The following is a 16,778-nucleotide window of genomic DNA, read 5'->3' as shown; positions in this document are numbered from 1 at the left end:
ATCAGCAACAAACTCTTTTCCATGTTGTCAATGGATCTCAGTGTTGCCAGTCGAACATTTAGATCCAGGATTTAGGCTTCCAAATGTGTGACCAGCACCCATCTTGCGCAACAGTATGCACACTTGATCGGTGCTTTGGTGCACAGGTCTTAAAATAACAAAACGTGCAGTACTTGCCTGTCCTCACCCCCCAGCGATCCAGCATTGGATCGCCGAGGTGTAGGAGTGGCAAGTACTGCACGTTTTGTTATTTTAAGCCCTGTGCACCTGTCCTTAAAAAACATATATAGAGACCTGACAGCCCCTTAAAACGGCGATACAAGGGCCCCTCTACCACCACCATTATTAATGCCACATAGCAGGGTGGGAAAAGGGTCCATGCTACTAAAATTTTGCATTAGGTCTTTATAATATGGTCTTTATACTACCCCATGCAATTCCGGTTACCTACATAAAAATCCTTCATGCCAAAATAAACAGCTAAAAAAGGGAGTATGAGCCCAACCCAATTGTTTCGAGCGATGGGGCAGATTTCTAATCAGTTGGAATAGCTATAATTATGTACACAAAATTATAGTTACTGATCACAAAATCATTTGAATCATTAGGTCTACGACTAACTCAAAACCATAGGATTAAAGTATAATTAAGACATGTGCAAGCAATACGTAAATAATGTTGGCCTTTTAAAATAAAGCACCACACATTGACTAAAGTTGCATATATTCTGCATCAATATCTACATGAATGATTAATTGTTAGCCAATTACTCTCAGGATAAAGGAGGATGAACATTATAGCCTTGTGTAATAAGGGGAAGGGCTCCATTACAGTCAAGGCTGGGGCTACTTCACTGGAGAAACCAAACGACATTTATTAAAGTTAGTATCTATTGACACGGTGCAATCAAATTGTGGTTTATTGCCGCAAAATTGTATCAAAGCACCATGAAGTTTTTTACATCCTGCTGCAATGCCAATGAGGGGCCGCGAAAGACAAGGATGCAACATAAAGTAACCACACAAGTAAATGATCATTCTAGCCCGCACGATGACTTACACCCCCACCTTGCTGTCAATGAGATCATGAGAATCTGATCGAGAAAGAACTTTGTACACTCTAATCTTTGTATGGATCAAGACTGGCATTGGAGGATTTACGCAACAATAGGGAGATAAGTCATAAAGCCCTCAGATATGGGCGGGAATATTGTCATCACGGACCAACTAATTATAAGATTATGGTGGAAAGACTGCCGCTGGACAAACAGGTCTCCAGAATCCTCCCCAGGGACCCGACGGCACAATTCTTCTAAGATTTTCATGAGATCTTGTTGGCAACAATGAAGGGTCAGTCGTTATGCCTTGAGAAGTTTATTATTTGTTTTTAACCCCAATCCCACAATAACTTTCTACGCTCTTCCTAAATTACACCAATAGACTATACCTGTTCCCGGAAGACCTATTGTATCAGGTAATGATAATCTGACGCAAGGAGCTACCACCTATATTGATACTGTATTGAGACTATTTGTCACTTCTCTACCATCTTATCTGCGTGACGCCATCGGAAGAATTCATGACATCTGTGTCTCTGAAGATGCCTTATTGGCAAGTGTGGACATTGAGAGTCTATATACTAATATTAGACATGATCTGGCATTGAAGCAGTAAAATATTTCCTGTATACACGGGGGTATCCAATATTATGTGCATAATGAGTTTGAGAGTTTGCTCCATTTTCTCTTGACTCGCAACTATTTAATGGGACCTTCTCCCGGCAGACACGTGGCACCGCCATGGGAACGGTTTGCACTCCTAGTTATGCTAATCTGTTCCTAGGATAGCTATGAGGCCACCACCATTTTTTCAGCATTGGACATATACAACAGACATATATCCTCTTTTGGGGCCATTATATTGATGCATCAAGTTTCTCAGGGGTTAACACCTCACTGCATCATCAGACACCTGTCAGGGTTCTATATGTTATAGAGCATCCTCTAAGCCAGTGTTTCTCAACTCCAGTCCTCAGGGACCTTCAGCAGGTCATATTTTCAGGATATTTTATTGTAAGAACCCCTGTGGCAATGTCTGAGGCACTGACAACAATGATATCACCTGTGCAATACTGAGGAAATCCTGAAAACAGGACCTGTTGAGGGGTCCCGAGGACTGGAGTTGAGAAATACTGCTGAAGGGTACATAGTGGATGTCCCAACTTTAAATGAATCCCAATGAGTAAAACTAATCAATATACGAGTCCTCTTAAACAAGACAGTAAATTCGAAGTCAGTTAAGAATGGAGTTGGCATTGATAGAAAAGCATTTAACCTGTTTCCAATCTAATTTATATCCTGGTTTTCCTAGGGGGCTTACCCTTTTTCTGCCATTATAAAACAGCACCATCTGCTGGCTAAAGCTAGTACTGCATGAGGTGACATGTTGGATAGGCTCCGAAAGCTGGCAATATACAGTAAGAGAACCCCGACAGATGTCTTCCAACATCGGAGCTGTAGAGTCTTAAATCATAATGTCTTCAGACGTCAGACAGTAGATTGGAAAGGGTTAAATTATTACACAACACATTATGTAGATTTTATTTGTGGATTTTTTTTTAAAAGGTTTTTCTTCAAAATTCCATATAGGTTATGAAGGAAGCATTATTTTAGCAGCTCTGTGCTTTCAGAAGGCCACTTTCTTATCTCCTATCTAACAATTGGAGAGCTTACTTATCAGTCTAGGAACTGTAGATTCTCACCGCAGTAAAGTGATAATGCTGCAAAGAAAGGAAATGAAGGCGGTTTAGCAAGGTGTCTGCAAACAGTAAACCCCGCCATCAGTTTCGGACAAGAAATCCCCTACAACATCTATTAAAAAACAGATAATAATTGGCACAAAGATCAGTAAAAGACGAATTTCAATAAGTCAGATTTAATTGAAAAACACATTCACGCCGAGTTAAATACCAAATTTTGTTCCAATACTGTTTAGCTTTATGTGAGGGCTAGTTCGGATTATTTCCCTATAACCCATCCATGGATTCTGCAGCAGCTGCCTTGTGATACCGACAGGCGACATAATAGGAAAACATGTAATAGTTTAAAAAAATACATCTGGGCGAGCGCCTCCAGTCACACCGAAGCTGAAGAAATATTGTTCTGTTGTTCTAACACCCAACGAAGGGATTTACTGGCTTCAACTCCCACGTGAATGTAGGACAAGTGCGAGGCGTTCCCTCCCTAATCCAAAATTAAAACATTCGCAGGAATCCGATCTGGATGCTGGAGATTGCACTGTGACAACAGAGTCCGTTCCATGATACGTTTCTTATGCCACGCTGCTGTCCTGGTCAACAATGGACAAGCTGAAGATGTTGCCAAGTGAAGATGATGACCTTTTTGCAAGAGCCGAAAAAAAAAAAAGTTTTCAGTCCTCTGAGTGAGCAAAAAGTTTTTTAAGCACAGAACTTTGTAAAAAGTAGGACAACATCTCAGACGTCATGGCGGTGAACTGTACCTGCAGCCCCAAATGTCAAAATCCAGGGAACATAAACCAAGAAAACTAATTTTCCATCCATCATCCCATGAAATGTCCTTTTTATTAGCGGATTAAGAAAAAAGAATTATGGCCAATCTTCGTGACCAAAAAGGTTGGAATTTGGCAAGAGGTGAGATAAAAATTACCGTCAATCGAAATGAATTGCTGTGTAAAAAATGACCCAAACCACCTAAAAGAGGAAAAAAAAACATAGGGTGAAAATAGAAGTAATATAGTTGACACACAACTCAACAATTACAACCAAATGTATAATATAGTCATAGTACAGTTCCATTAATCAGACGCTTAATGGGCTGTTCTAATCAAAATTTTGGATTCAGGGATTCCTAGGGGGAGGGGGGGGGTTCTCTTTCTGCCATCATACAATGGCGCCATCTGCTGGCTAGAGCCAGTACTGCTGTATGGGGCATGCTGGAGAGTCCCCCGACAACAGAATGGCCAGTAATATACAGTAAGAATACCCTGCCGGACATCTTCTGACATCAGAGCTGTATAGCTTTCAATCAGAATGTGTTTAGATGTCAGATAGTGGATTGGAAAGGGTTAAAGAGGAGGATTTAAACCTAACAAGAAGCGAAAGAGCTGAAACTAAACAGCAAATGAAAAGTGCGCGATGGCTCGTGTTTAAATCTAACGATTATTGCGCACTTTGTCGTTCTAACGATTTTTTTTATCAATGATAATCGTATGTCTAAACAGGCCATTACTATAGTTGGTTTTTTTTGTTTCCCCCCAGCGAGTCCAATGCCTGAAAATCTACATTTTTACACTTGGCGTATGATATGCTAATTAATGTTAAACCATCCGATGCTTAAAATGGTCTGGGCTCTCTCCTCCTCCATCAGCACCGACTACACCCCTCAGCCAATGCATGACGTCACCAACTCCCCTAAGCTGGATAGATTGTGCATTCCAGAGACCGTGCCGCACTCCTGGTTTTGGCGCACATGCAGGGTCATGCCTTCAACGCGTCATTGGCCGCTACGATGTTACGCACAAGCACCAAGTGCGGCACATGGTGTCAATCATCAACCAAAGGTATGGTTGGGGCCGATGGAGGAGAAGAATGCCTGGGCCAGTTCAGTAAGTGAACTCCCATCAAACAGAAAATGTAGATTTTGAGGCATCAGATTCACTGCAGAAAAAAAAGAAAAAAGGTCTAGTTAGATTTGTCCGTTTACCCCGCATTGCATATTAGGATCAGTTTAGGCCAGTAACTGGAGGCAACAGACTTCCTTCAACGTCTATTAAAATGCAGACTGCAGTGTCGATCAAGTTAAAAAGTTAATAAATATAGTGCCATCTTGTGGTAAACAGACGCCATTATCCTTTACCTTGTAGTATTGGCATGCTGAGGCTTTTGATCTTATATAAGCTGGCGTGTGAACATGGCAGGACGTCTCCCATCATAAGACCCAAGTCACTTCAGAGAATACAAACCCCGCTACTTATTATCCTATACTGCGGTTTCCTCCACTTCACATAAGTTAAAGTGCCTAACAAAAGACACTAATGAAGCGTCTCTGTACTTGCTGGGATATATTAGATCATGTGATTGGGCTTAAATGACGTGCACTACCCTACCAAAAACATTTGGACCCCCCAGTAGAACGGATTGTGTCCTAAACCATGCCACATAACATGCAGACCCTTGGAGGTGTCAGCCATAAGTTGTGATGGGAACTGCACGCCATTGGATATACAGGTTATATCGCTAGACACAAGCCATCCATCACGAAGCGCAATGCATCGGGCCGTCTACAATGGGGCAAGGAGCGCCATCATTGGACAGTTGAGCAATGGAAGAACGTTCTACGGAGTGACGAATCACAATGCTCCATCCTCAAATCATATGGACATACCTGGGTGTGGTGGATGTCTGGGGAACGTTGTTTACCCAAGTGAGTTATACCAACATTTAAGTACGGCGTGCCATGGTTTTGGTCCGTTGGTTGTAGTGCAAGAACCATGAACACGGAGGCGTACCTTGATATTCTAGACACTTAAATGCTGCAAAATTATGGCAACACTCTGTGAATGGTCAGCAATACTTCCAACAAGACAACGTGCCTTGTCGCAAATAGCAGAGAACTCGACAGACGTTTGCAGGATGAATGGAGGGAAATAGCAGCTATGTATTAGACGTTAGTAGAAAGTATGCCGCGGAGAGTATCTAATGTCATAGAAGACCCCACTAAGCATTAACATATGCACATAAATACTACTTTTGATTCTTGCTCAGGTGTCCAATTAGTTTTGGTAGTATAGTGTATCTGATTGATAGATCACACCTTCCCTTATAGAATATAAACAATTAGAGGGCAGGAGTGTGCAAAATACTAGTTTATCTAATAGACTGCATAGAAAATTCTGCTATGTACAATCATATTCCATCCTACAGCGCCATCTTCCCTACTGGATATGGGAGCCTAGGAGACGGAAGCAGGATCCTCGGTCTCCAAGTGCAGCGTTTCTAGACTCCACTCAAGTATCCCCAAGAGTCTCCCGATTTAAGGATATCCTATAGAGAGCACACCGGTGGTGGTTTCTCAGGCATTGATGATAATTACATCACCTGTACAATACTATGCATATTCTGAGAAGATGGCCGTTGGATGACTTGAGAAATACAAATATGAGCAGGAAGCGGACAGTCTTAGGAGCAGGATCTACTATGCAATGGGTTCCAGAAGGATCCTTGTGCGGACTGCTGTACTGTAATCCCGCTCCATATGACTGGAGGGACACCAACATGATTCCATATTACAATGATAACACTTTATCTATGCAGGCTTTTTAAAAGGAACTTGTCAGGTCCCCAATGGTGGCGGGGCACGCGAGCGCTACAGCATAGTGACATGTTGGTTTCAGCGGTCGTCACTTCTACCAAACGCTTCAGGAGTCTTAGATTAGAGAATGTACAAGTCAAAGTTTGCAGCAAGCAGCAGAGATGGGTCCAGTGTGACTCATTAGTATCATTATAATCACCTGCCCCGACTGACAGGTGTCTCCGTACATAATGAGTAATATAGAGAGACCCGTCAATCAGCGGCAGGGTGAGCAGTGAATATATGAACATTAATGAGCGCCGCTGGACCCATCTCTGGTTTAAAAGGGAACCGGTCACCAGTTTTTTTTGGTATTTAAACCGCAGGCAGGGTGCTGTTCCACTTCTAAACCCCATCAATGTTCTTGTTAAAAAGCACTGCATTCTGTATCACCCAAAAAGTTACTTTCACAATAGCACATGATGTATTCCAATCATTCGTTTCACGTCACCTGGGTGGGCACCATTGCTGAGTCACTGCTCCATTCGCTCCAATCGTCACCTACTCCTGCGCCATCCTCTTGGCCACGATCTCCCCATCTAGCGCACTCATGTGCAGTGAGCCGAGGTGTATAAGCCTCAACTTCACCCACAAATACGTGTATGAGCCGGAAACCGCCGCCATTACCTGCTTTCAGAGTCAATACGTCAGAGTGCTGACTTAATGACTCTGAAAGCAATGGTGCCCACCCGAATGACTGGAAACGAACAACCTGCATAGAATTCTAAAAGTTTTTTTTGGGGGGAGGGCATAAAATGCAGCGATTCTACCAAGAACATGTCACTGATGCCGTTTACAAGCGGAATAGTCCCTTGAAAGTAGATTAATACCCAAAAACTGTCTACTGGTTCCCTTTAAGTTTTCTATACCTACTGAAGCAATCATTATAAGTGACAGACCACTGAAATCAAGACGTGTCACTAGGCTGTATCCCACAAACCGGGCACCATTAGGGATATGACAGGTTCCCTTTAAATAGATAGACTGATTTGGTCAATTATTCGAAGGAGGAAAATCCATTTACATATAAGACGTCTTCTGCATCTCTACAGTATGTTCTCGGCTCTGTTGGTCATGGTTAAAGTTACACGTGGCAAGTCTCTGTTCTGCGTTTCCACTAGTGGAAATTACAACAATACTCCACAGCCAATTAAGGACAGACCCAACACACCTCAATGGCCTATTATGGGGCCCATAACATTTGGCAGTGTTCTCTTTGTCAAATGCAAAAAAAATGCTATCTGAGCCCGTGATACTGTGCCTTCTCTGCGTTTATAGGGTTCACATACTATAACAGCCTACTGAAGAATAAATCCAAACCTGAAACATGAAGAGCTAATACATACCAAAAACAGAGCAAATGAGGTCATAAATCCTTCCTTTGTTAGTTCCCAGGTTCCACCATACTCCTCCTCATCTACTTGCTGGAAGCTGCTAAAATACAGGTACAGTACGCCGGCATTTATTAGGCAAAATCTGTCCAAAAACAAAAGGTGAAAAATGTAAGTTCAAGTAATCATAGTAAATTCAAGACAACTTCAGGATGCACCGACTAAAGAAGCCATGGGGTAGTTGTAGTTGGGACGACTGTTGGGTGTAGAAGCGCCCGGCGGTCGTGTCAAAGACTATAACTCTGGGGTTCTTAAACAGGAGCGATAGTCGTTCAGTAAAAGGAGGCGCAGCACGCCACAGATCCTCTTTGGCCATCTGCCTCCATTCAATGTGAACAGGCAGTTGATAATAGATAAATGACTTCCTGTTGATACTGAGTGAGAAGTCGTGCGCAAGTAACTGTTTCAGTGAGCTGAAAACAGAACAACAAGTGACTTCCGAGCAAATTTTCGCTCAGTACCGTTGGGTTTAGAGAAGTCGAGTCACCCATAATTACTTGTTTGAGTGATTATTTGGGTGACCATCAGCTTGTGTAAAAGTACCCTTAGTAACTCAGTATGCAAAGTTAGCAATATCTTTACCAAGTTATCAATTCATTACATTTTCAGCACTTTTCTAGGGTTCCTCAGCGCCTGTTCATTCTTTTCTCAGCCTGTGGGAGGGTTAGCTTGTTTGTCCGTCTGTTTCTAACCCTATAGATCCTTGTGCAAACTATAACAAAACCTGTAGTCAAGGGGCATAGCCAGGCACTGTGCTGAGAGGATGCATGGAGACCTAGCTCCTCTGACGTTCACCCAATTTTGGTGCTGCCCTGTACTAACCTGCACACTTTCCATCGTCTGGCTTTCCTGGGGCTGAGCCGGAGCAGTCACGGCTTAAAAGATTCCACTGTGGCAGCCAGTGGACCTCTTTGGTGCCCAATCCCCAATAGTTGTAGCCGGTGGCCCACTGTGCTACAACACTGCAAAGGAATTGTCCAGCAGCTTTCTCTGGGCCCAACTCAACTTACTGGGGCAGAAGATCGAAGTTTCCGCCGGTGAACAGAGACAAGAGACAGCAGCTCTGCCACGGGGGCCACATGGAGAAGTGGTACATTGTCTCAGCAGATATGATGACCGGATCCAATGGAGATCCCCTCTCTCAGCTTATAAGAAGGGAGAACAACATGTCCAGGAAAAATAAACATCCCTACCGTTTTATTATTGGTGAAGTGGACTTGGATGGCATATTGAGCCACATAGCCACACGTCAGACACCCTGAACACAGATGGGCCGCCATGTATACAGTTAAAAGGCTTCATCACAAGTGGTAATTGATCCAGGCATTGTTTGACAATTCTGTTTTACCCCTATACACTTATGACTCTTGATTTAAAGGAACCATTTACCAATATACTAACATGGGACGATTACTTATTCATCTGCATTTCTACATCAGTATCCTTACTTCTACCGAGAGGTTCCCATTTATCAAGATACGCTGCAATACCAATCATATATAGCTCCACAGCGGCCCATGACACAACCATTCTATCTGGTCCTTGCCAACTCTTTATATTGTACTTTGAGATCACCTCTACACTATTGGTCTATTGGGCAGGAGAGCAATTTACTGAAGATTACCATTTTCCTGTTCCAGCACTAGTGGCATTGTCTGTTTACGCAGAACTTGTTAACACCAACCAACAATGGGTCGAAAACAGGTTAAATCTACAGCTTCGAGGAAACTTATGGATTTTGTTTTCCCACCGACTCTCAGAATACTAGTAGAGTTACTGAAAATCATATCCATAGCCCTGACCCAGGTAAGGTTATTAGGGCAACCCAAGAAAGTCATTCTCCCTCGTAGCGATCTACCCCCAGCTCTTCATCACCTGAGCAGTAGAACATAATCCAGATGCCAGGATGTTACCAAAAGAAGAGCTCCTGGGTCCTTACAGGCTTTCCCTTGCTCTAAGGGGCCTTCCTCTAAAAAGGATCTCACTCGCCTACATCTGATGCCCTGGACACGGAGACTTTCTCTTATGATCTAAAATCTTACCAAGGTACAGATAGTCCTTTAACCACAAAAACATTGAAGGAAATGCTCATCACTTAAGAGAGATATCTCTCGAGATATGCAAAAGATTTGCCGATTACAGTCTAATAAGGATCACCTGCGCACCCGAACAACCCATGTCAAACAAAATATGGGTGAAGTCTCCACCGTACATAAATTAATGGACGCCCGTAATGCCCTGAAAGAAGAGGTTTCCTGTCCGCTTAAAAACCTTATAGACCTGGAGGGATAGTCGAGGAGAAATATCAAATTTTCAGTGTATTCCGGAATCAATATGTCCAACTACTGCCCTCTACTATTGTTACACTTTTACATAGAGAAGAGTTACACGACGCTTGGTGCCGTCTTCATGGTTCTAAGAGAGATTACACCCGTTTGTCTCTGGCTCATATTCAAGAATTGATTTGTTTCTCTTGGATGGCAGGGGTCTGGGAGAAGTCATACAGACCGAGATCGGAACCATTATTGGTCGGACCACTCCCCAATATCTTTGTCAATACAGGAGAGGTTTTATCCTTCTCCCTTGAGATTGAATTCATTCTTTTGCACCCAAAATATGAATCCGATTTGAAAACTGAGCTAGTATTGTTCAATATTAACTAGTAGAGATGAGCGAGCACGCTCGGTAAGGTCAGTCACTCGAGCGAGCCTCGCTCATCTCGAGTAACTGTCTTCTCCTCCAAGCGTGCTCGGGGGGGTCAGCAGGGGGCGACAGGGGAGAGCGTAGGGGAGCGGGGAGGATGAGGGGAGAGTGAGAGATCTCTCTCCCTCCCGCTACTCCCCCGCCGCCCCCCCGAGCACGCTCGGAGAAGGCAGTTACTCGAGATGAGCGAGACTCGCTCGAGTAACTGACCTTACCGAATGTGCTCGCTCATCTCTATTAACTAGTCATCGGTCCTTAACAAAAATCGGTGATTTCTAGAAGGACAACTCCATACTAGAGTTCCCTAGATTAAGTACATCATTCCAGATGCCTAGTGGCCTGGTCTTTGCCTAAGACGGTAACATGCTCTTCATTCCTCAATACCCCAAAGCCCATTTTCTCCTCATTATGGATTTATTTTATTTTCCATATCCACCCAGGCATCCAAGGATATTTTTGTAGTTTTGCATGGCATTAAACACAGGGAATCATCCCCAAAAATATTTCTGTGTTGGTACCCAACTTCTGCTAGACTAGCCAAAATGAATAAATCTATTCTCAAGTGTTGTTGGAGGGGGTGAAGCCTTAAGGAGACGGCCCTTCCGAAATTGACATTGCGGAAAGGTTGCGGATTTTGCCTCATTGCTAGGCGATGACGCAGGAAAAGCAGGAATTACTAATATATATATATATCTGTACGCGCATGTTCGACAGCGAGCCGTGCGGACCATCCGCAGTACAGAGAAGCTGGAGAATGACAGGTATGCAGGGTGGCCGGCCGTGGTCAGGGCCCGATTCCGTGCAGAATTCTGCATCCAGAATCCAGACATGCCGTGTGCATGTACCCTTAATGTGTAAACAACCCCCAGCGCCTGAAAACATTCCCATTATTGGTTTTGCAGGTGAGGGAAGCTAAATTATTTTTAAGCCAGGTCAGTGTGATGTCATATAGATCCCCGTTCACAGTCACCTCCCCAATGGAATTATAGGAGTTGCAGTAGCCTACAGGAGTCCAAGCCAAGCTTGGCAGAAGCATGCCACGTGGTGGAGGCTGCAGGACAGGCGGTGGGGCTTGGGAGAGGTATGCGGCTGTGAACCTGACTTGTAGCCCTCGGTCTAGATGCCGGCTGAGTAAACAGCCAAAGCCTTAAAGGGAATCTGTCAGCTTCTTTGAGCCCTATTAGCTAAGCCCATGGGCTCAGAGTAGCTGACCTGCTGCTTATCTCACCTGCCGTTCTATCGCTGTCAGCCCTGCAACTGGCCACTGCAGTGCACCGAGCAGCGCGCCAAGTAGTCCTCCCAATTTAAGTTTAGAAAGAGAAGACTATTTAGCATACCGCTCAATGCATGGAGGCAGCAGGTTTAAGCGCCGACACCGGGAAAATGTCGAAGATAAAACTTACATCCCCGGACTCAGCGGGTCAGCTACCTTTGAGCCTAAGATTAGCTTAAATCAGTTTATAGGCTCAAAGCAGTTGACAGAGTCTCTTTCACCCCTTAATGCCATAGAACGGAAATTTATGCCCTGGATGTGTAGTACTCAACAAGACGTACACTTACATCACGTGGATGGCGCAGGATTAGACGTTGAGCCCGCACCCCCACGCATGGGAGTCGGCTGATGGCCTTGGCCTTCCGCTGCAACAGCGGTAGTACATAAGGACAGCGATCCCCACTGTTAAACCCCTACATGCTGCAATCTATTTAGATTGTGGCATGTAAAGGGTTTACAGAAGGAGCGCACTCACGCCTCATGTCCACGGGAAAAATCAGGCCCGCTACAGATTCTCCATGGAGAATCCGTAGCGGGTCCCTCCTGCCCCGCGGACATGAGCGCTGAAAATAAGAATAAATAAGAATTAACTCACCTCTCGCCCACTCCGGAGCCTTCCTTCGCCGCGGCGTCATCTTCTCTGCGTCGCGGCCGGATCTTCTTACTTTGGCCCGGCGGATGCGCAGGATGACGTCGGTGACGTGCACCGCGCATGTGCCGGCCCGAAGAAAAAAAGATCTGGCCACGACGGAGAGAAGATGGAGCCTCGGCGAAGAGAAGAACCGGAGCGGGTGAGGAAATTCCGATTTTTGTCTCCCGCGGATCCGGACGGCTTCCATAGGCTTCAATAGAAGCCCGCAGGAGCTGTCCCCGCGGGAGACCCGCACGAAAATGGAGCATGGTCCAGATTTTTTCATGCTCCATTTTTTTTAAAATCACTTTTATTGAACATCCGCAGGTATTTATCTACCCGCGGGTGGTCAATGCATCCCTATGGGGTGCGGATCCGCGCGCGGGAGAAGAGTTAAAATCTGCTGCGGATTTTAATTCTTCTTTTGCCCGTGGACATGAGGCCTCACTCTGTGACTTCATTGGACCCTCACAATATAATCACGGATGGCCGATGCTCTGCCATGGCAACAGGACGTCAGACATTGGTATCTCGATTTGCCATTGCCTATGATCGCTATTGTAAGCGATAAGGCATTGCAGTACAGAGGTCCTGCAATGCTTTACCACAGTGATCAGAGCCATTATGGAAATTTAAAAAAAAGGAACAAAAAAACAACTTTTTGGCTCATTTTCCCTTATTTTTATTTTAAAAAAAAAAAAGTTTAAATCTCAAAATATTTAGTCTCATCATATCTGTAACCACCTGGACTATAAACTGAACACACTATTTATCCTGCACAGCAAAAAAAAAACCAAAAAAACAAACAAACTCCCTAAAAACAGAGGCAAAATGCTTATTTTGTTTGTTTTGCCTCCAAAAAGACGCAATAAAAGTGATCAAAAGAGCCATATGTACCCCAAAACTGTACATATAAAAACTACAGCATGTCACGCAAAAATAAAGCCCTCACACCATGGAAAAAGAGAAAAGTTATGGGACATTGAATGCAGCGATGCAAAAATAATAATTAAAAAAAAAAAAAAGGTTTTATTGCTCAAAAGTAGAAAAAAAGGAAAAAAAAAATACTTATAGTATCGTAATCGTACCAACCTGCTGAAAAAAAAAAAGTATTGCGTCATGTACGCTGTATGATTAACTCTGTTTAAAAGGAAAAAAAAACAATGGCGGAATGTTTTCTCTCCCTGCTCTCAAAATAAATAAATAAATAATAAAAGTTCTACAATACATTATATGTACCCAAAACTGATACCAATAAAACCTACAGTTCGCCACGCAAAAACCAAGCCCTTCTACAGCCTCGTCAACAGAAATATCCTCAAAGCAATCATTGCGTCATGGCCGAAATAGGCCGCGTCCTTAAGGGGTTAAAGTCCTTTGGCTACTGAAGCTCAGACTCCATGGCATTGTATGGGTTAAACCCTGTTGGTACAATGACTCAGCTGTCCGCCAGAGGAAGGGTCTGACAGATGTGCCCATCATGTAGCAGGTCTGTTCCACGCAAGCGAAGAAATTGATTCTCCCTCCTACTTAAGCTCAGCTAAATGTAAGCTCTTGTCGCCATTTGCAGATTCTAGTCTGCGCTGTTGCACTGCTTTGGGAATTCGGCACAAGCCTACATTATACATCATACAGTGGCCAACGATGTAGTCACAAAGCCTTTAGAGAATGGGTCCCGTGGCTGTACATACTTACATAGCTATTCCCACAAATCCCTTTAGAGGAACGATCCCCCAGATCACTCCCAACACGATGGCCAGGATCTGCCGCATCCAGTAGATGACATCCAGGAACTCATCCTGCAGGTGACAAGAGCAGAGAAGGTTAGCGTGTTAATCCGTGCGCTGGTGACCGCCGGGTTATTTCTGCTTAGGACACCATGTGGTGTAGTAATACTCCTCCAGCAGCTGCGGCCAGACATGCAGAGTCAGCAGAATCAGCCTGACTACTACTAATCCTGCACAGCCGTAAAGGCAAGAGCCCGTATACCAGCAGAGGTCTGTCAGGTGCGCCATTGGGAACAGGACTTTAGTAAACCCATTTATGGTCAGGACTAGACGTCCGCCACGGGCCGTGACAGCGAGCAGGAAGTGTAATAGAAGTGCGGCGCTCCCATTCATTTTAATGGAAGTGAAGCCGGCGCTCCCACTTCCTGCCCCGATGACATCCGGCCTTGTTGCACTGACAGCGGGCCAGACGATCAACTGATAGACGGGGATCCCACACAGTGGATCCCCGTTGATCACCTACTGATGACCTATTCCGACGACAGATCATCAGTAGTAAAGGCCTGGCATTAAAGGGGTTGTCCAGGACTTCTACTACTGATGGGTCGTGAATAGCTGATTGGTGGGGTACTCCGTGCAGCTGATCCCCAGGCCCGCTGTCAGTGCAGATAGCGCCGTCTGTATTGCAGTGGTCCAGGTTGGTAATGCACTGAATCCAATGGGAGCTGTCCGTGCATTACGAACTCACTGAAATATGGGTGGTGCCATCTGCTGCCCGTCAGCAGGCGGGGGACCCTGAGCCGCCGGTCCCACACTGGTCAACTACCGATTGTCCAGAAGGTAGGTCAGGATTAGTACAAGTTTCCTTGTAAGGGATTGGTCAGGATGCTTATTCTTAAAGGACGGAACCATTATAGAAGGGGCTATACCCCCCCCCCCCCCCCCACTGTGCCAGTCCTCCCCACCGGGCTCTATATTGGGCTGCGTTCACACCAGCGTTCTGTTGTCTGGTTTTTTGTACCGTCCTAAGGGCGTCTTCACACTGCCGATAAAATCGTGCAATGTGAGTGAAAACGCAGAATTATGACACCCGTGCTTTTCAATGGTTTCCTTCACATTTTCCCTACGGAGCCTCCTTTTTTACTGCATCGCTAAGCACAAACTTGCGTTTTTCGTGCGATACGATTTTAACATTAAAAAAATCCTATTGACTTTCGCGTTAAACAAAAAAATATATATATAAAAAAAAAAACAATCGCAAACAGAAGTGATGTTTTTGCGAAAAAAGCAGCGGAGACGCTCAAAAAAAATGCAGGAAAAAAGTCACAATTTTCTCATGGCGATATCACGATCGCCGCTGTGAGGAGCGCTTTGAGTAGTAGCGGGCGTGTTGCGTCCGCTTTTTTTTTTGTATGCCCAAAATGCACAACAATACGGATTTGTGGGCGAACCCACTGAGATCAATGCGTTCTGTTCTCTTCATATCATGGGGGTAAACTTTTGCGCATTGAAAGAAAAAAAAAACGAAAAAAAAAAAACGTGTCCGTTTCCTTGCAGAGTCCGCCGTGTCTGGTGACGGGGCACGCTGCGGCTGACACGGAAAAGAAAAAACCCGCTAATTTAATGGTAAACCGTATGACCGCAGCGACCAGTCAGATCACGGCACGCACTGCGGCCAGTCAGATCACGGCGAGCACTGCGACCAGTCAGCGGCGATCAGTTTATCAGCCTGACGCTAATTCAGCTAGACCCAGATGTATCTATGACCGCTATTACTGTAGCACTACAAGTCCCAGCAGCCCCTGGCTGTCAGCACACAGTCCTCCTGCCCTACCTTGTCCTCCCAGGCTGCATCTCCGCGCAGGGCTTTGCTCCAGGGAGACTGCTTCACCTTCACCCCGCCGTTGGACACCGGGTGCTCGTCTTTCCGCTTGGCGCTGCTCATTCTCCGGGCACTGGAGGGCGCACCCCTCGCTGGGGCTTGGTCTCCGGTCTCAGTGCTGGGAGCTCCCAGGACTTCACAGCTCTTAGGATGACGAGCTCGTCCTCAGCCTCACCCGGAAGTGACGCCCTGACAGACCGGAAGTGACTCTCGTCTCCATGGTGTAAAGGTCGTGCATAGGATACTAGGGAGGAAGCCATTTTTCTGGAGTCTGGTTCTACTGACCTGTTAGCTGCCGCTTAGTAGTAGTGCAGTGTGCGGGGCGCATGTTAACTTTTTCCACAACACTTCTGCCCTAGTCAGCAATTCCAGCAACCTGATTGGTTGTTTCGGTTGGCTGATTCCCCATTCCAGAAACCTGATTGGTTGTTTCGGTTGGCTGATTCACAATTCCAGCAACCTGATTGGTTGTTTGGGTTGGCTGATTCACCCTATATGGCCTTAGCGTCGTGGTCTGCAGGGTATGGCACTCCAGCGGCTGTGAAACTACAATTCCCAGCATTCTTTGCGACTGATTAGCAGGACATTCATTTCTGGGAGTTGTAATTTTCCATGCTTCATCTTGTAGAGGACAGCTCTGGACCAATCAGGTTGCTGGAATACGGAAACAGACAACCTAAACAACCAATCAGGTTGCTGGAATTGTGAATCAGAATCAATCAGGTTGCTGGATTTGCTGGAATAGTGCTGAAGTGGGGCTGAAAATAAATATATGCCTCTGGT

General features: G+C 45.0%; 1 protein-coding gene across 1 annotated transcript; it reads right to left on the bottom strand.

The window, feature by feature from the left end:
• Positions 1–2,917: 2,917 nt before the first annotated feature.
• On the bottom strand, positions 2,918–16,183 carry RAB5IF (RAB5 interacting factor). Its single transcript, XM_066587900.1, has 4 exons — positions 15,948–16,183; positions 14,082–14,185; positions 7,735–7,864; positions 2,918–3,729 (listed from the first exon to the last, which is right to left on the bottom strand). Exons 1-4 carry the CDS (start codon positions 16,056–16,058, stop codon positions 3,688–3,690), a joined length of 387 nt encoding a protein of 128 aa, XP_066443997.1. The 5' UTR covers positions 16,059–16,183; the 3' UTR covers positions 2,918–3,687.
• Positions 16,184–16,778: the final 595 nt, after the last annotated feature.

The sequence above is a fragment of the Eleutherodactylus coqui genome, chromosome 13, assembly GCF_035609145.1.
Source record: "Eleutherodactylus coqui strain aEleCoq1 chromosome 13, aEleCoq1.hap1, whole genome shotgun sequence".
Lineage (NCBI taxonomy): Eukaryota > Metazoa > Chordata > Amphibia > Anura > Eleutherodactylidae > Eleutherodactylus > Eleutherodactylus coqui.
Note: the sequence above shows the minus strand (reverse complement) of the source record. Positions and strands in the feature narration are given on the sequence as shown.

Bases quoted from the DNA above. Each gene is read 5' to 3' on its own strand.
- RAB5IF (XM_066587900.1), bottom strand. From the start codon at position 16,058: ATGAGCAGCGCCAAGCGGAAAGACGAGCACCCGGTGTCCAACGGCGGG. The intron at 14,186-15,947 runs GTAGGGCAGGAG...TGTCACCTGCAG, and splicing joins ATGCAGCCTGGGAGGACAAG to GATGAGTTCCTGGATGTCAT. The intron at 3,730-7,734 runs GTATGTATTAGC...TTCCTCTTTTAG, and splicing joins CCTCATTTGCTCTGTTTTTG to GTGGTTTGGGTCATTTTTTA.